We start from the raw sequence: 13217 nt of genomic DNA on the forward strand, positions 1-13217 counted from the left end.
AACTTTAACTTTCACCTTTTGGTGAAAAAAAAAAAAGCTGATATTGGTTTTCTCCTGGTAGAGTTTACTATCAACATCAGAAATCACTTCCAATTGATGTTTGATTTTAAACAGCAATTAAGATTTTCCCTAATTAGGGCTAGGTCATTTTACATATTGTTAATACTGTAAATCTCTATTTCAGAAAAGTCTAAATATTGTTTATAAAGACACACCTACCACCTACATAACAAATTTATATTTATTCTCTAATTAAAGCATTGAACCTCATATTTTCTATGACAATTTTGAAGGCTTTGCCCTGTTCTTGTGCTGATATTTATAATTCTTCATATTTCCTCATAATTGTTTTTTATTCCTATTCTGTCCTCATACTTGCTTTACTGTATACTTTTGCTTTGCTTTCCAATATTTTGCATGAATTATTTTATATCTCCCTTTGGTACTCCACAATCTTGATATTTAAGGAAAATTTTACTTAAACACTAGTTACTTCTACAGTCTTCTGTTTGTAGTTAAATTCACAACTCTTATGTCTGGGTAGTTTTGTTCCTTCATTCTTCCTCTCTACAATTCTTCTCTTGCCCTTTCTTTCTTTCCATGCTTGTCCTTTCCTTAATGAATAGCCAAATGTACATTGTTCTGAAAATTTTCTAGCATCCTTAATTATCAACTTTATAATAATTTACAACAAAGAATTTTGTTGTTCACCAAGATCTCATAGTACAGTAGTACAGTTTCCTAATAAATTTCAACTCTTAATATACTCTCATATGCAAGTTTTAATTTCTGGGTTTGGCCTTCAATAACAGTAATTTTATTATCCAAACAAAAATACAGTAATTTATATTTTCTATGTTCACTAGTACTGTACATGTCAATGACTATTAAGAGAGAATCTACAGTCGAGCATCAGTCACAATGCACATTTAAATCAGTACGTTAAAACACGAAATCGCATTATACTTATAATGACTGCTTAAATTGTAACACAATAAAGTGCTCAAAAACTGATGTAATATGCTTCCACAAAATGGCTTATATTTGCTAATTATAATTTTTATTTAAACATTTTTAAAGTGTTTTGAGTAAGTTTACCTACTTTTGAGTTGAAATAAAACCATCTTGGCTGTAGGTTTAAAAAGATAAAATTAAGGAAATAAACATTTCTAAACCTTAACATCATTACTGCCTCCCTCAATGAGCGACACAATGGGCGTTGGTGAAAATTCTGCCACTCAGGTCCTTCCTGTTCTTCCACTTACACAAATCTCCAACCTCCCATCAGATTTTTTCCAAAACAAACAGGAATTTCATACATACAAACCTTATGTTATATACCCTTAAGATCTGCCAGAAATAGGTGATCATATATATATGCAAAAATGATCTTAACCCCCACCCACCTTTACAGTGAAGTTTGTAAGGCTGAATTCCTGAAAAGGAACTTCAGAAAAAACTGCCAGTCTTTCCTTCAGGGAAAACAAAAATTATATTATGTTACTGCAAGGGGAAAAGCCTTACCTTCTCAATGCCAATCCCAATTTTCTATCCAATTGGGGAGTAGAAAAGTATATCTGATCAATTTGTTAGAAGAATTCCTTCCCTCTTTAGGCAAAACTGATAGCTTCTTTTTATACTGGTATAAGGTCACTACGTTTTAATAGCATGCTGACGTGAAGATTGTGAAAACTATAATAGCACAGCAAGATTTCTATGGAATGAGCCTGTCAATACATGACATAGACACTCCTATTAGAGCCATTTAAGGTGTCATTATCCTGTCTACCATTGACCTACAGATTGAATAGAGGGAAGGTATAAACTCAACTAAGAGTCCAGAAAGGGGGGGAAAAAATAATTGTGAAGTTTCTTGATGAGTTGCATCTTTGTAGTAATGGTGCCTTTGGAATTTGGTTTTCCATCTTAAGCATGAAGTTACCTGAAGCTGAGTAGGCTAGGTCTATGATGCACCTTTAGTCACCAAAGTCCTTGGCATTCTGAGTTGCAGAATTTTGAAATCTTCTTCCATGGTGACAGCCATAAAAGCAATGAGCCCACAAGACTCAACTCCATTACATCCCTGGTATTGCTCCAGGAGGTATTGCAATAGATCTTGCTCTCAAGACCTTTCTCCTAGTCACCATCGTGACTAATGAAGGACATTTGAAATACAAAAGATGAGGATAACCCTCATACTTCCTCTTTTGGCCTCAGCAGGAACTTTCTGCTATGAAGGAAGCTTCTGAAACACCCTCACTTCAAGGTCCCAAGACTGACTGGAACCCCTTCATCTTTACATGGGAGAGGTTATACAGCTGACTGCCAGAGGGGATTTTTGGAAGTAGCAGTAGCAACAATCATCACACTGTGCAGTACTCCAACAACTAAGTCATGTGGGCTAAGTTTGCTTGGTGCAATTAAGTGTCTATTTGCTTATCTGCATTTTATTTTCTTCTCCTTTGCTTTCAAAAAATTTTTTCACTGTCTACTGTTAAAGAGCAGCCCTTCTTGGGTCTGGTCCACAGGATCTGAATCTCAGTTATGACCAAGACCTAAAATCTGATTAAGCATTTTGGAAAGTCTGTCCCAGGTGATTCTGTGTAACCTACAATATCTGGTACTTGGCTATAGTTTTCGTAAACCTTTTAAAAGGGCTCCTTACCAGCCTCTTTACCGAACTTGACTCAAGAAACTGATTTTCTTTTAGCTCTTGATTCTTCAAAGCATGTCGGTGAGCTTCTTCCTTTATCAAGAAATGTAAGTCATTTGAACAGCCAGTCATCTATTGGTTTCTACTTTGCTCCTAAAAGTCTTCCAGTGATCACAACTTTATGGTCATACTTTTTGCTATTCCTGCGTTGCCTTCGGACTCTTCTAATAGTGATGAATTTCTACCTTGTCCTGTAGTTTAAACCAAGGTTTAATTTCTGCAAACTCAGAAATTCTCCTCTCCATCTTCAAGGCTTTTTCTCACTACAGGTCATCAGAGGGAAATTATAAAAAAAATTCTAAGAAATTGTATGCAACATAAGTTTTCACTTATTACTTTTCTGATAGATAACTCAAAACTGTATTTATCTGCAATCCTCCACTGATCCAATGATTCATGGCTTTTGCTTGCAGTGATTCTGACCACTTTGTCTTCCCACCTTAACTGCTACTCAGGCAAATATGATTAATGGAACTATAATAAAAAAACTGCTTTTATTGGACAAGATCATTTTTCATACAAACTCAGTAATCATACCATGAGTGCCCTCCTCCCTTCTATGAACTGCTTTTTATCAGTTTTCCACAGTGAAAGTGAGAAGGAAAAGAACAGTGCACCCCTATGAAGACCCTGGCATGCATTGTAGTGCCTTTCCATTTGTGATGAAGATACGTATGGTGTGACTGGGATTTCCACATCCACAGAAATAAGGCAATTTACTGGTATATTAACAGGGTTTGCATGAAATAAAATGTTTTTATAAAACATAAAGTGTTTTATGATGGTGTAACTTCTAAGATGCATGCTAATTGAACTTATACTTTTACAAGAACAAATCTTTATGCACCAGCCCTATGAAAGCTACAATTTTTAGCTGTGTTCTGGTTAGACTATTGCCAAATAACTAACATTCAAATAAACTGATATTATTGTACTCCTAAATACTAATTCTTTTTATGTACTGTATTTTTTTCATTATAAACAAGCCATCCAAAGAGGCCAACCATTGAAGGTTTTGGCACACTTACACACTATTAGTGTCCCTCCCCCAACTTCCACATACACTTAAAAAATAATTTTCTAATGATGAATGTTTTTTTTATGTGTCCCAAGCACAAAATACTGTCATAACTGAAAGCTAAGGTTCAAGTGGTAAATGAGAGTATTATTTTGTCTCAGGCTACCACTATAAACAATGCCAGAGAATGATTTGAGGCTATCATACTAACCTCACAATTAGGAACATTTATACTGATATTTTTCCTTAAAACACACACTAACAGGAAAAGTATTTAATGGCCATATTTAGACCATGCTCAAACAAGGTGATATACCTGATTCCTGTGATGGGAAAGTTGAAACATTTTCCTTCAAATTAAATCAAACTTCTTAGTGCTGGGATATCATGTAACATTAAACATTCTTGTTTCAATTAACATGACAAAATTTCTTTTAAAAAATACTTTATTAAAAAATACTTTACTAAAATGTTGAATTTCTGCTAAAGATGGTTACAAAAAAAAATTATTTCTGACTCACCCCAGGCATGCCTCCACCAGGTACAGGTTTCATCATGGGAAACATTCCATCAGCCCCACTACTAGATGTGTCTGGGGAAAAGAAGAATTAAAGAAATTACTCTTTGACAAACAAATTGGACTTTGTGTTAACTTACCACTTTACTTGAACATAATAAATCATATAGTCTACTAAACCTATCTGTACTGTCATTTCAAAGTTATTTTATCCATTTTATTGAGTAAATTGTCTGCTATTGAAAACAAAAATATTACAACAGCAACAACACAAATACCCAAGGCCCTCAAAAAGTTTTAAAATGTTACTAAAGCTTAGTTCAACACACTCTCCACAAGACCATAAATACACTTTCCTCTAATACTTACAACAGCTTGAATTTTTCAGGTTCACAGAATAGTTCAAAACTATTCCAAAAACCATACAGATATCCAGTCAAATCACTCCAAGATCAAAAGAAAATTACATACCAAAAAGAATTATTAGAAAACTGGAAGCAAAGAGCAAATGTCAAGGATGAAGGATACATCTAGAAAACAGGATTTTAAAGATATCTACCTAAATACACAACTAAACAAATATTTCATGAGTGGCAATTTTCCCTAAATTCAAAACCTGTTAGAAGTAATTGTAGTCATTTCATTTCTGTAGAATGAGATTGCAATTAATCACTGAAAATATATTTGTCTTTTATATTCACTTAGCTTAGGAGTCTTGCCTGCCACAGCTAACCCAACCTACCATGAGCTCTAAAACATAACACAAGCTGGGCTATAAAGTCTATACATTTCTACAAATATTTTCATCATAACTACCAATAAGAATTTGAAATTTAGAGTCCTAAAGAAAAACCAAAATTAAATATTTGCAAAACTAGCTATCAATACTAAATATTAATCCTAGAATCTCTTACCTATAAGCTGCGAGCAATTTGGAGCAACTAATTATTCAAAAAATTCCCTCCACAAAAAGTGATTATTTACAGCACAGTATTTCTATTATTATATAGCAATTCATCAGTACAAAACCACTTTACTGCAAAATAAGTTTTATATGGTAACTTTCCAATATATACATCTGGAATTTACTGCTAATCACTCTATATATTCATATTTTCAACTGAGCACTCTCATAGGGTTGGTCAGCTTTTCCAACCAATGTTTCTCAGTGAGGCAAGAATCATAAAAACATATCTGCTGCATTGCACAAAATTCAGGCTTAACCCTTAATGGACGGGAACCCTCATATGAGTATTAATATTACGCGCCATTTGGTTTGGATTAATTCAGCGGGAAAATGTTCATAGCAATTCAATGGTCCATAAATGACTATAGCAACTGTTTAGCCGAGCTCAGGTGAGACATCGATCAGTATGCCTTGAGATTTCAGAGGGGAATGTATGGCATCTCGGCTGCTCCAGGACATCATTTTATTTATTTGCTCACAAACATTGGAAAAAAAAAGTTACTGCATCTTCCATCTAAGTAGATCTTGTAAATATTTTACAACAAAAAAAGAGACTTCTGACGTTGTTACGACGCTTTTCAAATATATTCAAAAAGTTACTGTTCATCTTCCGATCTGGCCCAAACGGGTAGAATAATCTTAAATTTTGATTAAAACAATAATATGCAGTTTATGCCGTTTTACAGAGCATTAAAAAGTTTGTTTTTTAAGATTTTTGAGCGATTTTTCGACGATTTTCTGGCTTATGATTGCGATGGGATATCGCCCTGTAGTTATCAGTTCTTATCTGTAGCTAAATTATAATTTTACAAAATAAAAAAATAAATTATTAGAATAACATGCATACCTTGGTAAAATTAACATATTTCTACAAGTGTTTTTTTGTAAAAGAGGCCCCACACCGGTTGTAAATAGACTACTTTCAACTTCCTGTGGAAGGTAGGAAAATTTTTAAAATTTTTTTTACACCATGTGCATTTGCATATTTTCCTCTTTCCATTAATGTTTTCCTAAATTGCCAACCTTAAAGTTTGCCCAGTCTGGGGATGTGCTTGATATATATTTAGGCCGGCCCCTAAGGGTTTTTTGCCCTAACAGTTGACTGTCATCCAATTTATAGTACTGTGCTATAGGCGAGGAGAAGTAATTGAGTAATTTCCTACTCAAAAACCATAGAGAGAATTGGGATTGAACCAGTGATAATGCAATGAGACTGGGTTACACTATTAATGAATCTTGGTATTTGGTGTTTACTATATAATTTACAGACTCTAGATATGGAGAGAGTAAGATATCAATGAGATGGGATTTATAGGGATTTTAAGACTTTTTGTATTAAGCATTTGGTCAACTTGAAAAGTTACTAAACCAAATTTCTGTGAAATTTGCTTTTTTTCTTATTAATAGCATATCTACTAATATTCTACCAAAGATTCAGATTGTTTACTTCTTCCTTGTCAATGGTAAATAATGCTAAACACCCAAAGGCTGAATTCAAATTTGCTTTTTTATGACAGGTTAAAGGAAATACAAAAAAGAACTAGTTATACATACTGCATATCATCTGCTGTAACTGATAGCACAGCCATAAGGGAAGATTTTGAGTTTACTTCAGTGCACAACAAATTTGAGGAAGTGTTGTATACCGATTCTATTTCTTATGTTGTTGTTCATCAAAACTCATTATACAGTTCATTAATGGTATATACTTTTCTAGTTTACTGAACAATTGTAATGTATACCATAGGCTAAGCTCAACAAATACTGTACCGTAAATACAATTCTCAAAGTCTGGAAAATATCAGGACCCAAACTCTACCAAAAGAAATACAATCTGACCAAATAACCTATAGTAAAAGAGGTCTACACTTGCCATAAACAAAAGTTATGGATGCCAAGATTATGTAATACAATTGACCCTGGACTTACATGGGAAAAGATGTTCACAACTTTGAAAATAAACAGCTTGAAAATATTTGGAAAAAAAAAAAAATCCATGAAATTCTAAAATACAAAACTTGAGTTAGTTACATGCTGACTGCATCAAGACAATAAATAACATATAAAAAGCACCTCAGCTTTAGACACAAAAACATCATTATTAACTTGTTACGATTACCACCGTACTTACAAAACATAAACCATGATTTGCACTGCAACCAGCTCCTTACGAAGCATACAATAGTTGCAAAAACTGTTATGTAAAACTGAATGCATGGCTTACTGCAACTATATTAAAAATACAGTTAAGTTCACTTCTGCATAAATGAAAACTGGTGCTGCAGTATTGAGAGTAATTCTATGTTTACAGTTTCTTTTTCAGATCTTGAAAAAATAACCTACATGTCTTGGATAAAAGCAAATGTTACATTGCTGCTGCTGATATTGAAATATGCACACAATGGTTGTATCAGTTCTGAATGTATACTTTTTCCGGTTAACATGCATTTCTTAAATATGTGTAAGTCAAGGACCAACTGTATGAGCAATGTGGTAAAAAATCCTGTCAAAAATATGAAAATAATCTGCAACTAAAACTGAGAATAAGTACATGCATTATTACATCAAATGTTGTACTGGCAGCACTGCCACCTGTCATCTCAGTGTTAATTTAATACATATTCATGGTTAAACATGAATTTAAATCCATGCTTACAGTGTCCTTTTCAAAGACTCAAGGAAAAACCATGTGCCATTTGTCAGAAGAATCAAATACAAGGACAATTTGCTAATGCACATTAAAAAGCCATAAAAAGAGACCTTTACTATAGATAAAAAATAACAACCACTAGATGATTAAGAATTGGGTTTTCATTAACAAGTACATATTCAACCTTTGCAGGAGTCACTGGATATTACCACCTCTGCATCATAAGAGCTTCAACAATCAACATCCTATCCACCAAGTTACAATCTTACAATCACATTACAAAAAAATAGAATGCTGGAAAAAAACATGAATGAAGTCAGGATAATATAAACAAAATCATGACAAAACCTAAAAATGGTTGGATAACTTTATATGCAAGGCAGTGAACAACAGGAAAAAGAAATGACACCACAAAAACTGAGGTACTGTACTGTATATCCAAGTAAAATATATTAACAAATGACATCACCATGAAAATAATCCTGTATGCTGAAAATAATCCTGTATGTATTTCCAAAATGAAAAACTTTTCTCTTAAAACTGTAGGGGTATAACCAGTGTGGATATCTTGAAATCATGGGATAATCAGTTTAAATAAAGGAAGAAATCCAAGGTAATCAGTTTAAATAAAGGAAAACTCCAAGAAGACTGAAATGGGTCACATCTATGTCAAATTCTCCTGAATAAAAGGGAGGTGAACATTACACAATTTCAATTAAGGTCCTAAAGCCAAGTGAGATGTTAAGAAATCTTCATTTGCAAATACAGTAATGATGAAATCATTCATTCAGAATTGAGGAATGAAGGAAGACCACATTTTTCAGTCAAACATAAAATGAAATACATGACTAAAATGGTACTACTGCATATGAATGACCAATCTGAAGCACAATGAGGAACATTCTCCAGATCAAAAAGGTTACATCCTCATTAACAGAAAAATTCACCCCACCCCTTTCTGTTACTAGCAGAAACCAGAAAAAGCACCTACATCCCAGACTTTTCATTACTCCTGACCATTAATAATGGCTTTCTCTTAAACTGTCTCAACCGATCCCAAAAATTGTACAAGCAGTTGGCATGCTTTCAACAAGGAGTTATATGATACAGTGTACATAATCAGTGTATGACATATATAACCTGTAATACTGTGCTTATCTTGATAGTCATGTTGTTGTATGTGGACACATTCTATTTACCACTAATAACATTTTTCTAGTCTCGATAGCATACCTTTATAGGAATTCAATAGAACACTGCTACACTAGCATAACATTTTTTGATGAACTGTTATTTATGTGGATTTGTGAATGAAAAAAGTAAGTATGTGTTTTCTTATCATACTTTTACCATGAAAGTAAACAACCACTTACAATAGTTATCTACAAAATGTGTACTATTGTATGAATGTGTACTCTATTTACTACAGATAACCTTTTTCTAACCCTGATAGCTTACATCTGGAAAATTTGAAGAACTAGCCGAAGTTACTCTAAGCTTTACTAGGTATACAAAGGTGACCTAATATGCCTGTTCTTAATATTGATAACACTGGAAAAATCTAATGTATATACATAAGGACTTGATAGAGCTAGGCTAAGTTAGCCTCTATTGTTGTAACTAAATTAAGCTAACCTAGCTTTACCAAGGAATGCTAATGTATTGTCAAAATTTTCTTATCAAAATTTTTCCATAAACGACCACTTCTCCAGTAATAATGGATAAAAAGATCATGAAACAAAAGACAACCTTAGCTAACAATTGCAGTCTGATGCCAAATGAGTTACTCATTTGGCATAGCAACACCTGTCACAGATTTTTCTGCAACTGACCATTTTTCCCCTGAAAATAATGGGATGAACTCTTACCATTACAGAAAGCTTCCACTGTGGCAGTCTCTCACTGCAAGCAGCTACTGTGTCCTTCTAATGTGACCCAGTATTTAGAAAAAGTCTTATTTCTAATAGTGCATTTATACTGTATATGTTGGCAACATAAGATCTACAGTGATTTGAAGTTACACCCTGAAAACAGTCCAACAACAGAAGACTCTGCTGCAAATAACCATTATCAAACATTTTCTACATTTTGCAATAAAAATATGCACTCCTCACACACAAGTGTTTAAAGTTTGTGATTGTAACATATTTACATAATAAACTGTGAATACGAATTTTAATCATTCTGTCCTAAAGGCAAAAAGGAACAGAAAATGTAATATTTATACTAAACAACATGAATTCTTTTGGGATGAACAACCAGTCACTGCTCAATGAATGTTGAGAATAAACAGACCACAAAGGATGCAACAATCTGAATGCCCATCACATGGGCAACATTAAGAAATTTTCCATTTAGAATGGAATAATTGTATTTTCTACTTGCAAGAGAAAATCCACTTCAGTCAATTGTTTATGAGAAAGCAAGAGTTGAAGGATATCCAATAGGCCCATTTTGTAAAGGAAAAGCAGACGTAATTCACAAATTCCCTAATCTAGATGGACAGAGAACTCTTCCTAATATTTTCTGTAAACCTTTTTTTTTATATTTTATACAGAATTCCTAAACTAAAATTTCAACTACTGTATCTTTCTGCTTCCACAAAAGAGAGACAGAAGAATTATATTTGGAAATAATATTTCTTAATAAAATGCCAGCTAGAATAACGATTATTATATATAATAATTTAACCGTTTCAAATCTCAATGAATCACACTTCTGGGATATCCTACGGCTGGCAAGAGGAATGTGGTCTCAAATGTGGGAAATTAGGAAAAATAAATTATTCCAAGCCACTGAACTGCTAAACTGGAATAGACCAATGGGAAGTAATGAAAACTCAAAGACACAAAGCACCACAGCTTGAACTGATGAGATACTGCAAAGAACCTTTAACTAACACTTGCGGTGCGCTGCATAAGGTAAATTGTACAGTATGTGACATTCTTTAAGGGCAAGGATGAAAAATGAAGAACAGTGTTAAATGGTAATGCTATCAAATGTTATTTTATCTACAAAGTTAACCTGCAGACTGGCCACTAGATATAAGGATCCTGACTCCAAAGTATAAGTGCACATATATAACATTTAAAATAAAAGTACTTCTCAGAGCACTCTATCCCCTGGGTTCTCATATGCACACACTTATTCACTAACTTAAACAATATCCCTTTCTTTCACATCAACATCTGCCTAGGCTCTGCTCAATCGATCAGTTGTTTTTTGAGCTTCACACTGACCATACTAAAATCTACTCTTTTCCATAGTTTTGGAGCTGGTCAGTAGTTTTACCTCCATTTAACCAATTATTTTCATGAAGCCCTTTGTTGCATTATTTAACCTGTTTCCAAACCTGAAAATAGTAAGTGCCTGCTAATGACTATAAATATCTTAATGGCTTTTGGGAGAAAACTGGTCAAAAAGCAAGGAGGCTATAAACATCAGTCATTACTATGGTCCGTACTGAAGTATGAGGTCGTTTTACAATTACAGCACTATCATCACTGCCTCAAAGGACACCAGAGCCTCTGTGAATTTTCATCACTCATCTGAGATTACAAATGCAGCAGTAAAGCCTTTAGTACTTTCCAGACTAACACTATCCTTTGCTTGACTTTCAAGACTTTCTATTGCTTGAGGGCTCAAAATAACCAGAGCTAACATAGCACGACTCCCTCCATAATCCAATTCCCCTTGCAGGTCTTGCTATAATAACACAAAGAGCAACCTATCCCTACCCACACCTGAAGATCTCTGGTACAAATACACTTCAACTATTCAGGAAATATGACGTCAAGTATACTTAGCAACAATAAAAACATTCAAACAATCACGCATCAATACAGATGCCCTTTATTAATCACCTTGCTCAGAGGATAATAAATATATAACAACTCAATATGAACAGGATAAAAATGAAATGGCTAACCACTCCTGTCATTCATCAAAGCAAAGAATAACAAAAAATTTTCATTTGCAGATATAATAGGTGCCATATACTTGGTTATCATAAGCATGCTGCCAGAATGTTGCTGTGGATATCAATACCTAAAGGTTTACAAACAGAGAATTAATAATGCAAGAGAGAGGAGTAAACCTAAATTATCTTATTTCTTAACTTCTGGGAACAGTAATCGCATAAAACAAAAACTATGGGTCTAAATTTTATCCAATTTCTAACATGTCTAACTGTAGTGAGGCTCTGTTGGAAAAAACCTCTATACTTCTGCACAAAAATACCAGACAGTGCTTGATTAAACAAATATACCCTAATTCAAGCTTTTAAATTTACCCTATTTTCTCTAAACATATTAAACAGAACAATACATATAATGAAACAGTAAGCACAGTCATTGTACCTTAGAGGAGAAAAGTCAGTCAGAAATGTTAAGTTCACGAATAATGAACATGGAACAGTAATATGAATGCTACTATCATGGCAATTAAAAAAAATCCATTCAAGCGTCTTAAAAAAAGAAAATGTACGTCCACAAAAAGGAAAATGAAACATGTCCACAACACAGACACAAACTAATAACAGTGCTTCACATGCTCAATCTGCTTTAGAGTCTCACTTCATAGTATTCATCTCTTTATGATAACAAAGCAAAACTTCATAACACAATACAAATAATAGAAACCAATCTGTCTTTCAAAATAATCCCACAAAGCAGACCATAACATTTGAAAACTGACAGCCCATAGTTACTAACAAAGTCAAATGTAAACAAAGAATAACAATAACAATCATAATAAATGATGAGGAACTTTTGATAAGGGGAGATAGATAGTTCAGAGAGGACAAGCAAGATCTACAGTGTAGCTTTGAGGTGCAGTAGTGATTCAAGTCCCCGTAAAAGTATATACCTGGCCGTGGGGTGGGAGGCAGGCGGGCGGGAGAGAAAGCTCCACTTGACCCTAAAAGAAGTTATCACTGTTATTTCTATAACTCTAAAATGAAGCAACGTCGAGTTAATTTCCTCCACAAATGGATAATCTACCTGCTTAAAACCTGAGCCTGCAATAATACCAGGTATCAATTGAACTGACCTTGCTTTTGAGGTTATCACAAAAATATTACTAAACAGTTGACTTGTAATATATCAAAAGTAATAAAAACCTTCAATTAATCAGACTCTGAGCAATTGACAAATTACCACTGTATAACTGCTAAATTCCATATATGAAATAAATAATTATTAATAAACTTTCTTCTATCAAGATTAGCTTGAAATGTGAGAAATTCAAATTTCCAGTTTAGTTTTTTTAGATTGTACAAGGCAATTGCTTCACCTCAAAAATACATAGTCAATGGGAAATGGAAATTTTACTATAAAAATCAAGGCACAATGT

At 33.6% G+C, this 13217-nt stretch overlaps 1 protein-coding gene across 30 annotated transcripts in view; it reads right to left on the reverse strand.

The window, feature by feature from the left end:
* Ssdp (Sequence-specific single-stranded DNA-binding protein) overlaps nt 1–13217 on the reverse strand; it is a 306140-nt gene that overhangs the window by 19192 nt on the left and 273731 nt on the right. For 19 of the 30 annotated variants that reach the window (XR_010850483.1, XR_010850587.1, XM_067089637.1 and 16 more), the window contains one exon: nt 4253–4323. Coding sequence is in view for 28 of the 30 variants with exons in the window: in XM_067089637.1 (XP_066945738.1) it covers nt 4253–4323 (71 nt within the window). In the remaining 2 variants the exon portion in view is untranslated. Of the gene's footprint in view, nt 1–4252; nt 4324–12731; nt 12783–13217 lie in introns of all 30 variants that reach the window. The other 11 variants (XM_067087545.1, XM_067088255.1, XM_067088503.1 and 8 more) reach the window with 1 other exon arrangement.

The sequence above is a fragment of the Macrobrachium rosenbergii genome, chromosome 1, assembly GCF_040412425.1.
Source record: "Macrobrachium rosenbergii isolate ZJJX-2024 chromosome 1, ASM4041242v1, whole genome shotgun sequence".
NCBI classification, from domain to species: Eukaryota; Metazoa; Arthropoda; class Malacostraca; order Decapoda; family Palaemonidae; genus Macrobrachium; species Macrobrachium rosenbergii.